Source organism: Jaculus jaculus, chromosome 10 (assembly GCF_020740685.1).
Source record: "Jaculus jaculus isolate mJacJac1 chromosome 10, mJacJac1.mat.Y.cur, whole genome shotgun sequence".
NCBI lineage: Eukaryota > Metazoa > Chordata > Mammalia > Rodentia > Dipodidae > Jaculus > Jaculus jaculus.
In genome coordinates, this window is record NC_059111.1 from 104,213,026 (window position 1) to 104,225,504 (window position 12,479).

Here is a 12,479-nt window from a genome sequence, read left to right on the forward strand (position 1 = left end):
GTCCCTATGACAGCGTACTGCAAACTTTCTCTGCAAAGTCTAGATTGGCCATATAGGTGTTATGTTCTAGAAATATTCTGATGAAAGATGCTACTTTTCTCTCTGTTTAATTGTAACAATATAGGATGGATTAAGCATTCTTGGATGGGTTATTTCCCATAAAGCATCAACTCTTTTAGGGGGCAGCTAGAGGCTGGAGACAGTGTGGTGAGGGACTAAGATGAAAACCAGGAGCAAGCAGAAGAGGAAAAGAGGCAGACCCTGGAGGGAATATGGACACCAAGAATAGCCAGCTGATGGATGAAGGGAGGCTGCTTGGTTAGCGGGCCTTCCCATTCCCTTGTAATGTGAAACAAAATGCATCTGTCCATTGTCAGAAAGATCACAAAACTCTTTTCTTAAAAATATTTTATTTATTTATTTGAAAGCAGAGGGAGATATAGAGAAGAGAGACAGACAGAGAGAATGAGAATGGACACAGCAGGACCTCCAGCCACTGCAAATAAACTCCAGATGCATGTGCCTCCTTGTGCCTCTGGCTTGCCTGGGTCCTTAGGCAGGCACCTTAAACACTAAGCCATCTCTTCAGCCCAAGATCACAGAAATCTTAATCTCCCCCATGCGGGGTTGGAATTTCCAAAGCTCTGGGCAAAGACCTAAGTGATTAGCAGGCTAAGAGATTACCTACAAGTCAAATCTCTTAGAGAAATGTTGCCCCCCAAAGGACTAACACAAATACTGCTTCTGCTGGTGAGTCATAGCTTAAATGTGGAAAACATCCACAGGAACAGATTCCATTGAAGACTTGATAAGTATTTTCCAAATTACTTCACCTTTTCTTCTTTCTTTCTGGATCTTGGCGCTTTTGTTCCCTCCTGGTTGCCCCCTCCTCTAACTTTCTTCTTGTCTGGTTACTGACTGCATCTGGGTAGACATTCATAGGCGGGGCTCTGCAAAGCCCTCTAATCTAAATACTTCACTCGTGTAGGAAGTTGGCTTTTCTAAGATGAGGGCTTGTACTATGAAAATAATTGGAACTTCCTGTCTGTTGCAGTCTGGTTCGCATTGCTGGTAGAAATCACCCAACCAAGAGCAGCTTCTGGGAAAAAGAGATTTATTTTGGCTTACAGGCTCGAGGGGAAGCTCCACGATGGCAGGGGAAAACGATGGCATGAGCAGAGGGTGGACATCACCCCTTGGCCAACAGAAAGTGGACCACAGCAACAGGAGGGTGTGCCAAACACTGGCACGGGGAAAACTGGCTGTAAAGCCCATAAGCCCGCCCCCAACAATACACACCCTCCAGGAGGCATTAATTCCCAAATATCCATCATATGGGAACCTAGCATTCAGAACACATAAGTTTATGGGGGACACCTGAATCAAACCACCACACTGTCTGAGAGCAAAGTTCATGTACCTGAGTTCGTAGCACAGGAGAGAGTGGCAGTAAGAAAAGTCATAGCTCTTCACAGAGGCAGCCGAGGGGAGATGGGAATGGAACTCAGACAGGAGGTTTGCATTTCATTTGGAGGAAGATATCCTCCACAGAGGAAGGCAGGAGCAGTTTTTGCAGAAGGCAGTGGTTCCCAGTCTCTATTTATCTCCGAATCACTAAAAAGGAGCTATGAAAAAAAAAAAATCAATGCCAAATTCACACCAAGGCCAAGTACATAAGAATCTATTGTGAGCACAGATACCAACATATTTAAAGGTCTTTGGGTGATGCCAGGCTGGCCAGACTGAAATATTGACATTGCAGCATTGCAGGGCAGAGAGTTGAGTCAGGCTAAGTTTAGATCTTATGAATCAGGATGCCATCAATGCTGATTCATAATATTTTCATTGGCATTGCTGAATGTCGCAGGTTTATATGTGGGGAGTTAGGAATGGATTGAAGGTTTGTTCATTTACTGGATGTGTGGAGCAGAGACAACGGAGGTAGGAGTGTTGGTTCAAGTAACTAAGTTAGTCCAGGGAGCTTGACTGGAAAGGGAAGCAAAAGGTCTGGCAGAGAATGAGCACAGAGGGCGAGGCTGAGCCACTGTGTGTGTGGGTGCAGGAGAAGAAGGCTGGGAAGCAAGAGGCTGTGGTGGAGCGAGGTGGGCAGGCCTTGGTTTCATGCCTGTGATGGCATTTGTGGCCCATGCCGGCTGGAATCAGTGATGGTTTAGTTGAAAAACCAAAAGAAAATTGTCTCATGCGTATTATCTTAAGGATTATGTAGTCTGAGTTTATCCTGATCATTATTTAAGCTTTTTTCATTTACAATGATGTTTTAACATCTTGGGGGGCTTGCTGGGCTGGAAGAGTCTATCTCTTCTAGAAATCCCTGGAGACAGCAAATGACTGACTATTCTGCAAGTTTAATGCTCATATGTCAATCACCTAACCTAGGGTCCCTATTCTCCAAGCACCCCTTTTCTCTAACTCTTTTTTTAAAAAATGTTTTATTTTATTTATTAATTTGAGAGCAACAGACAGAGAAAGAGGTAGAGAGAGAGAGAGGGAAAGAATGGGCACAGCAAGGCCTCCAGCCACTGCAAAGGAACTCCAGACGCATGCATCATACTGTGTATTCGGCTTACGTGGGTACTGGGAAATCGAGCCTCGAACCAGGGTCCTTAGGCTTCACAGGCAAGGGCTTAACCCTTAAGCCATCTCTCCAACCCTTCTCTAACTTTTATGTACCAAGCCAACATCTTCTCTGTCTTAAAATTATTTTGTTTATTTATTTATTTGACAAAGAAAGAGAGAGACAGAGAGAAAGATAGAGAGAGAGAGAGCATGGGTTTGCCAGGGCCTCCAGCCACTGCAAACAAACTCCAGATGCGTGTGCCCTTTGTGCATCTGGCTAATGTGGGTCCTGGGGAATTGAACTTGGGTCCTTTGCTTTGCAGGCAAACACCTTAACCAATAAGCCATCCCTCCGGCCCCCAAAATATTTTTTAAAAAGAAAGAAATGGGAGTACTATGCTGAGAATCCTTGGTCAGAGCAACCTTGGGGTCTGGTGGAAATCACAAGTCTGAGAACTAGAGATGGTCATCTTTGCTTACCCACTCTCCATTAACTATATTTGGTTTTTGTTTTGTGTGAGTGTGAAACTCTGCTTTCTAGGACTGTTGAGGAACACTGCAAAGTCTAAGAACCTATGGCTTCTAACCCAAACTGCTGTACCCAGCAACAGTATCCCGCATAATAGATGGTGAAAGAAAAACTTTCCACAGGAAAACTCAGCTTCACAACTAAGTCTTTCACCTTCAATACCGTGTTAAAGCATGTCTCAGGTACAGATCTTGAAACTGTTAAATATGTCAGCATTTGAAATAAAAGCCAGTACTACACCTTACCCTAGCAGCCGGTTAGACAGGACTGCAATTGGCTTATCCTGTTTTATCCATGCAAGCCGGAGCCAGCAGCCACCTCATTTCTGGCTAGACTGTCGTGTGTGTGTGTGTGTGTGTGTGTGTGTGTGTGTGTGTGTGTGTGGTTACTTGACCGGTGGCCTGTGCATGTGGATTGCTGAGGTTTATGTAGGGAATTTGTTGCTTTGGGGACCGCATTACACTTCTGTAAACCCATCTCTGGATTTAGAATTATGGCTTCCTACAAATAGCAATGTTACTTGGAATTGTGATTACTCCCTCAATTTCTCTTTCCTTAGTTTCCATGACACCACAATTTATTGAATTTTCTTCTACTTTCTGACTGCTCTTTTTTAAAAAAAAAAAAAAAGCTTAAACACTCTTTGCCCTATATCTCTTTTATATTCTTTCCTGTTTGTTTTGAAAAGCATGTATTAGACAAACAGCACACATGCTTAAATAGGGTAGTCAGTGAAACTATGCATGCCTCACGTCTGTGTTAATGTTGACTGAGGCATTTGTTAGACTTCAGCAATTTATTGAGTAGCTATTCTAGGCCAGACATCATGAAGGAATTGAGAATATCATGGCGAGTAAAGCAGATGGCCTTCCCTAGAGTTTCACACATTATGTTGGGAAGAATAATTACAAAGCAAAACAAAACAAACAGTATGACAATTTCCAACAATGAAAGATGGTCATAAAGTTAACTCCTGGGAATGTGAGAGAGGGGAAGAGGTGGAACTGTGTAGACTGGTTATGAGGCGTTCTTCCGGGAGTCAAAGGGCAAGTTAATATAGCCAAGGAAGTACAGGAAGCCAGAATGGAAAGCTATGTGGGGAGAGCATTCCAGAAAGGAAATCAAAAGTATCAAGAAAACAATGGAACTGAGAATGACTACTTAGTAATGCCATCACATGCCTTGATGTTTTTACTTAATGACTTAGTAAGACCTCACTGTGTACTTCTCACAGACAGATAAAACTGCCGAGCTCTTTTTCAGCAATTACAAAGGTTTCCAACACAGCGGTAAACTAGGTGTTTCTAACAAATCATCTGTTGGAGTGGGAGAAGTTGGACAGCAGATACAAAGACGTTATGGATAGGAAGAATAAGTTTGGGCCTTCTAGGGTGACTCTACTTCGAAACAATGGAATGTACATTTCACTATAACTGGATGTGTCAGATAAACATAGACATTTAGAAGGCTGTTCGATGGGCATAACCTCTCCACTAGTGAAAGAACAGTAGAGGCTTCTCAAGGGTGTGTGTATAAGCCATGGACTGTGTACGTGGTTCTCAGTCCCAGGAATTCCCTCCCACTGAGCAGGTCTCATATTCAGTCAGAAAACAGTTGAGCATCCGCATAACCTATGTGCCACTGGTGCATTGGTGGGAACATCTTGCCTGGCTGGTTGATGTCAGTTGAAGGATTCACTGCTTGTTCACACTATTGGTGACTTTTATCCTCCAGCATCTCATAGAGTGCTTACCACTGGGATGGGGGAAAGGGGTTAAAAGTGGATAGCCTCATGGGAATATAACCAATTTGCAATATGTTCATATACTAAAATTTCTGATAAACTTATTTAAAACATAACTAAAGGAAGCATTTTGGATGTTTAAGGTGATGGATACACGTTAACGTGCATCAAAATTTATACATGTATATATGCCATTGTACATATGTTCAATCTTTATATACATTACACCTTTGTGAAATTACTATATGCCAAATGAAAATAAATTTTCAGACAGTTGCTAATCCAAATTACACTGACATGAATATATTTGAACATTAACTTTTCTCCCAAGGAAAATTTACGCATTATTACCCTGAAATAAAATTGTTGAAATAAAATACACATGTCGTTAATCTTGCTCAGTTTCCATCCATAGCAGCTCTACAGATACTTACAGAAATGTGTGAGAGTAACCCTTTTCACATGCCTGGACTTACGTTGCTCATCTTTTAGGCACTGTCAGTCTGACAACTTCAAATACCATTGTGAAATTTCATTTTGCATTTTTCTTATGAAGGTGACTGAAGCACTGCAAAGGCCACCTACACTTCCTTTTCTGTGAGCACAATCTTTGCCTACTTTTCTTTGGGCTCATTAATCTTTTCCCTTATTCACTGGTTGAAACGCTTTATCTATTAGTGAAATGAGTCTCTTTCATAACGTTACTGCAACGTCCCAGTGCGACACACACAGCATCCCCCTTCCCATCACTGCCAATAAGAGCAAGTCACATGGCTACTGTCTGGAGAGCCTAGTGCACTCTTCTGTCCTAGATCGTCACATGGACTGTGTCCTCCACTGGGACACTCCGTTCTCAGCTATCTCTGTCTACCTCTGGCTCTCCATCCTTGGGTTTAGAATTTTAAAGATTTCTTATAAGAAAAGATACCACACCCTGAGGTTCCTGTTACCCCAGGTCTAGGTTAGCCTTTTCTTTTCTTTTTTAAAAATAATTTATTTCTAGTTATGAGGGGAGGGAGGGAATGGGCATGCCAGAGCTTCTAGCTATGGCAAATCAACTCCATATGCATATGTCACCATGTGCATCTGGCTTATGTGGGGCCTGGGGAATTGAACCTGGGTCCTTAGGCTTCTCAGGCAAGTGCCTTAACTTCTAAGCCATTTTTCCAGCCCATTTATTAAAAGTAGTTTATATTTCAGATTTTTCTACATAATCTCACATTTCCCCACCATAGTACATGATCTATCATGTTCTAATGGCCTGTTTACTTGCCCAAATCATCTAGATCTAAATTCCATGTGGGCCTCCTCTTCATTCCTTCCAGAATTGGGATATGTTCCACAAAAAGAGTGGCATGATGGTTGCTTTTGATTTCTCAGCTGTCTGGTTCTTGGATTGGAAACCCATAAACATTTATTTATCACATCTGTGCATGAATGAATCTTCTACCCTATATATGTGCCTAAGTATTTTTCTCGTTTGTTTCATTTATTATATTAGGATATACTGAAGACGCAACACCCTACAGGAGCAGTCTCATCAAGGGAATTTATTCCTTCTGATCATTTTCCTGAAGGCAATGTGGGCTGTGACTCTCCTCTTCATGAAGTTTGTCTTTCTTAGTGACAGTGATGTTTCCTCCAAATTTCTGAACACTTCCATACACTCTCATTCATAAAGCACATGAATACAGCCCTGCACTTGTCCCTGGGTCATACTGTCCTGGCCTCTGGACCTGGCCCCTCCTCTTTCCTACTGTGTTGTTGATGAGGGCATAGTATACAATATGTGAATTTGCAAAATGCACAATAAAATATACCTATGAGGAGAGCAATTATTAGTTGATATTTAAGAAGTACACATTTTTTTCATATATCAGTGAACATATGTACAACTGTGTATGACTTTGGGGGTCACTGGTTCCCATGCACATTTTACTTGATATTGCATCATGAGTTTTTCCTCAAGTCAAAAATAAATCATCCTGGAGATAGATACTAAGGCTATTCAAAATGCAACAAAGCAGAAATCCAGAAGTTGAGAAATTCAGATTTCAAGACTGCAGTAGACTTAAAGCACACCCACCAAGGCTCAGGAAGTTTTGCAGAAGAGGGTCAGAGAGAATGTAAGAGCCACAGGGTGTGTGTGTGAGAACATCCAGAGCATTTCACCGATGCCCACCCAACAAGGGCTGACTGCTGCTCCCACAGCTCCATGGTGAATAACAGCAATCCCACCAAGGAGGGCCCTCAGTGGAGTCGGAGCAGGAGGACAGAAATGATGGTACCAACACATGTTGTATCCATACAGAGTTTCTATTTAATAAAAAAGACAAAGAAAGAGAAATCGCCCCTCCCCCCCCTTTTTAAGATTTTAAATATTCTACTCTATTTATGGAGTTATTATTACAATATGGGACTGGTATACTGCTTTGATTTTTTTTTTAAACTAATGTAAATATAGTTCAGTTAGGGCCTAGCATTTAAGGTGTTTGTCTCCAAAGCCTAACCACCCAGGTTTGATTCTCCAGTACCCACATAAAGCCAGATGCACAAAGTGGCGCACACACTGAGTTTGTTTACAGTGGCTGGAGGCCCTGGTGCGCCTATTCCCTCCCTCTCTCTGTCTCTGGTCTCTCTCTCTCTCTCTGTCTGCTTGCAAATAAATAAAAAAAGATTAAAAATAGTGCAGTTAGTATCCCTTACAAAGCATACTCCACATGACTGATGTTTTTCAGAAAGATTTAAGAAGTGGGATTAGTGGGTCAGTGGAGGGGAATATTGCAATAATCACGATGTAGAAGCAGGAAGGGTTGTCACAGGCTGCCAATGGTGGTACCCCGGAAAATCTTCTCACTGTCACTTTGGTGACACAAAACTGTTGGGGCAAGTATAAGTTTGAGTGGAAACAAATGACATTTTGTTATTTTATTTTATTTTATTTTGCTACTAATGAAGTTTAAGAAAAATATTTTTAAGGCCATTCTGTGAATTCTCTGTCATGTCTTATTAGCCATTTTAAAAATGGTGATGTTCAGGCTTGAGAAGTAGCTCTCTGGTTAAAGGCCCTTAGCTTGCAAAGTTTGTTGGCCCGGGTTTGATTCTCCAGCACCCACATAAAGCCATGTGGCACATGTGTCTGGAATTCATTTGCAAAGGCAGGAGCCCATCCTTTCCCTCTCTCTCTCTCTCTCTCTCTCTCTCTCTCTCACACACACACACACACACACACAAATCAATAAATTGTGATGTTCACCTTTTTCTTAGTGGTTCTTTTTCCAGTGGAAGGAAAGGTAAGAACTATTACAGTAGCCATTTATTTCTTGCCATTACATGATTTAATTTGTAATAGCTTTAAAATTATTTGTATACCTATGTGGATATGTACACATATATCACATTGGTTTTTTCCTATTACTTTTTTTTTCGAGGTAGGGTCTCCCTCTAGCCCAGGCTGACTTGGAATTCACTATGTACTCTCAGAGTGGCCTCGAACTGACAGCAATCCTCTACCTCTGCCTCCTGAGTGCTAGGATTAAAGTCATGCACCACCATTCCCGGCCTCATGTTACTTTTTAATATATTTTAATTAATTAATAAATTAATTAATGCATGTGTGAGAGAGACAGAGAGAGAGTACGGGTGTGCCAGGGCCTCTTACTGCCACCCAGGAACTACAGATGCATGGGCCACTTTGTGTGTCTGACTTTATGTGGGCACTGGGGAATCAAAACCAGGGTAGCAGTATATACAAGCAAGCACCTTTAACCACTGAGCAATCTCCCCAGCCCTTCACATTACCTTTAAATAAACATGGAATTTAATTTGTCTACCATCAAATCTATCAGTCCTTTTTGTGACCCTTGCCATTGTGCTTAGAGTGTCTCTCCCTAGTCTCAGAAAAGCTATTCCCTCTGCTCTCACAAGCCTTCTCAGAATCAGATCAGATTGAAGGGAGGGGTACACGTGTGTGTGTGTGTGTGTGTGTGTGTGTGTGTGTGTGTGCGTCCATGGGCTTCCAAGTGATGTAAATGAAAGCAAAAATAACCCCTTTTAGCAAAAGCCATTTCAGACAACATAGCCTTCTTCAGGAAACCTTCCCAAAGGAAGCCGTCCGTGCCTCATCGTTAATTCCCATTTGTTATTCCATATGCATTGTTATTCCATATGCATTCAGCTGGCACTCAATTATTGACACTTCTTCCTTTCAAGTGATCCACGTGTATCTTTGCACATTCCATCTAAAGGAACCAGAGAGTAGAAAGAACCCTTATAGAACATTTACTCTCAGCACTGTTTGCAGGTGAGGCAACTGAGGCCGGAAAGGTGAAGGAAGGGCCCACCCCAGGCCATGGTGCGCAGCAGCCACGCTCAGCTCTGCCCACTCCCCTTCCCTACTTCCTCACAGGCCGCACCCCAGCCTGCCTCTGGGCTTGGCTGGGCCTCTTCCCTATGCTTTGTGGCTGGTAAGACCCACGTTCATGACCTCAGCAGCCATTGGTAGCTCCCAGTTGGTCCCTCCTCTTGAGCCTGTCCTCTGAGCTCAGACTTTGTGTTTTTTTTTTCCTCTGTCAGTGTCTTCACTGGTTTCTCCCAACAGCAGAGCCAGAGCCACCGACCCCCACCCCACTTCCACTCCTGTGTTCTCCATTTCACCCACCCTGTGACCATGGTCAGCAACGGCCCTTGACTCCTGCTTCCCCCCAGCACACACCCCATCAGCGACCTGCTCTCTCCGCTTCCTCACCCTTCGCGTGACTCAGTTCCCCGTGCAGACACATGGCCCAGCTTCTGCTGCGTCTCACGAGGGACATGGCAACAGATACCCAAGTCTGCGTGCCACGCTGAAGCCTGAGCTCTCATACGCAGGGAGCAGGTCATCTCGCCACTCCATGAGTTCAGATCCCTCGGCAGGTGCCAGGCGCCCCCAGGTGTGATCTGTCAGGCACATCCAACCTGTGGCTTGTGGGTCCCAGGATAGCTCTGACTACAACCCAGCATCATATGGCAATGTCAGAAGGTTGCACACCACATCCCCGTGGCTGACACTACCTATAAGACCTGCATAATAGCAGCGGGAGGGGAAGATGTCATCAAAACAGAAGAGAGACGAGTGGGAAAGAAGAAGGAATTCAGCAGAGGGGGGATGGAGGATGGGAGGAAGGAAGGGTGGTGGGAGGGATTCTGATCACGGTATCGTGTGTGTATATGGATGGAGGTTGCCAATCAGCCTCTTCTGCACTAGACCCTAGCTATGACATTCAATATGGTATTTGGCCTCTGCATGCACAAAATGTGGTGCGTGGCCAACAGGGGGAAGTCTGAACTGAAGTTCCCAGAAAACAGCTCTGTCTGCTGCAAGGCTGAATGGACTGAGAAAGCTCATATGATCACAGAGAGACGGAAGGTTGCAAGTCAGAGCCAAATGACCTTGGGCTACCTTCAGCTCCTTAATGGCCATTTATTGCCCACCTCTGTGTCTGAACTAACCTCCTGATGATTCCCAGTTGATCAAAAGTGACCCTTTTGGGGATATACCTATAGACCCCAGCTTCCACCAAACCAAGATCTGAGAATGTGATCAGACAGCGTCTGAGCCCTATCGTGGAGATTCCCCACTTTGCAGTCACCTGACACCTGAGAGTCAGCCAATGTATTTGAGAAGCGCCTTGGTTTATGACTTTCTTTTGTTCTGTAACTATATAGCCTTCAGGAAATTGTCAACATGTTGGAACATGGAATTTGGGGTACCTAAATCTGTGTTCCTGGACCATGGTGGCTCATATTGGCTCCAGAATAACCTAGCTCTTATCCCCCTAAAAAAATCCCTTCCAGCTCTTGCCAACCAGTTCTTTTTGGGGCTCTCTCCACAAATCTCTTCTTGCCAACCCTACACATCCTCCAGTACTCCATGTGGCCTTCTAACCACGACCCCAGGAAGCTTTCTGGGACTCCGTTCAGCCCTGAAAAGGTCTAGCAGCAGTAAGGTCCTCCGAGCCACTCCCTCCACGTCCTGTTTACCCTTCACGTGTTCTGTCCCCTGCAAGGGTTCTGGAGCTCTGTGAGACCCCGCTGTACCCTCTCCTTCATCGCACAAGCCCCACCACATTGCACAGGCCTGGGATTAGGGGAACCGGTCAGAAAGCTTGAAGGAAACACTAACTCCAGGTCTAGGCCTCTCTGCCACGCTTCCTGGCCATTCCTCCAGGGAGGGGAGGATGGGGCCATCCTGGATATGTCTCTTCTTCCCAAGTTTTCTCTGATGAATTCCATCCTTGAGTTCCCCGGTGGCTCTCCCGAGGTAGCACGACACGCTAGGAGAAAAGTGAGGGAGAGGCGCGGTCCGCTCTGGACACCCCCTGTCCGCCCGCAGGACTCACAGCGACCCGGCTCCCGCGCGCCCCAGCACCCTGTGGATAGCCGCGGTGATCTCGCGGTTGCGCAGGCTGTAGATGAGAGGGTAGAGCAGGGGCGTGATGTTCGTGTACACCAGCGCCAACGTGCGGTCCAGCCGCGGCGAATAGCTGGACTTGGGTCGCACGTACATGAAGGTGGCACAGCCATAGTGCAGGAAGGTGACCGTCAGGTGGGAGGCGCAGGTGGATGCGGCCTTCCGACGGCCTCCCGAGCCCCGCAGGCGGCGCAGGGCGGCGGCGATGGCTCCGTAGGAGGCCAGGATGAGCGCGGAGGGCAGCAGCAGCAGCACCAGGCAGGCGCCCAGCAGGGGCAGCTCGTCCGCGTAGCTCCGCGTGCAGGCCAGGTGCAGCAGCGCCGTGATGTCGCAGAAAAAGTGCACCAGCAGGCGAGAGCCGCAGAAAGGCAGGTGGAAGACAGCCACCGTGAGCCCCACCGACACCAGCAGGCCCCCGAGGCAGCAGGCCAGGGCCAGTCGTGCGCACAGACCCGGGGTCACCACGGATGCGTAGCGTAACGGGTGGCAGATGGCCACGTAGCGGTCATAGGCCATGGCGGCCAGCAGGAAGCACTCGGCCCCACCCAGCGCCACGAACATCTGCATCTGAACAGCGCAGCCCAGGAAAGAGATGGGGCTGCCCCGGTGGTGGCCAGGCATGGTCAGGTCAGCGAGGGAACGGGGTACCACCACCAGTGTGTAGCACAGCTCGATGGCTGACAGTTGGCACAGGAAAAGCAACATGGGTGGCCGGCTGCTGGGCACCGAAGCCACAGCCACCAAGATGAGCAGGTTCCCGCTCAGGGTGGCCAGGTGCACGGCCAGCAGCAGCAGGAAGAGCAACGGCCTCAGGTGCGGGAACTCAAAGAAGCCTTGAAGGAGAAAGCCGCAGGGCGTGGTGGCATTGCTGGGGTCGTCCATGCACGGTTAGCCGGGAGGGGCCTGCGCAAGAGAAGCGGAGGAAGGGTGAACTTGCTGGTGGGGACCTTTCTGAATGCTGAGAAAGGTTCACAAGGGTGTCAGGGAATGTGTTGGAAGTGGTCAGTGGTTCATAGCCCTCGGGCCCCAGCAGGAAAGTTTTAAGGATTAATTGAGAAAAATAAAAATAAAAATAATGCGATTTTCTCTGCTTCCTAAATGAGAAACCATAGTGGGTGCTTTTCAAAGATGCCCCGATTTGAGTCCCTGGCCTTTCGTCATTCTGTACCCACCCTTTC

At 46.0% G+C, this 12,479-nt stretch overlaps 1 protein-coding gene across 1 annotated transcript; it reads right to left on the minus strand.

Moving 5' to 3' along the window:
* Positions 1-11,226: 11,226 nt before the first annotated feature.
* Positions 11,227-12,183, minus strand: LOC101609186 (olfactory receptor 10AC1). The gene has a single exon (XM_004661141.2). It carries the CDS (start codon positions 12,181-12,183, stop codon positions 11,227-11,229), a length of 957 nt encoding a protein of 318 aa, XP_004661198.1.
* Positions 12,184-12,479: the final 296 nt, after the last annotated feature.

What these genes read in the sequence shown, in the direction of transcription:
- LOC101609186 (XM_004661141.2), bottom strand. Translation starts at nt 12,183, where the DNA reads ATGGACGACCCCAGCAATGCCACCACGCCCTGCGGCTTTCTCCTTCAA.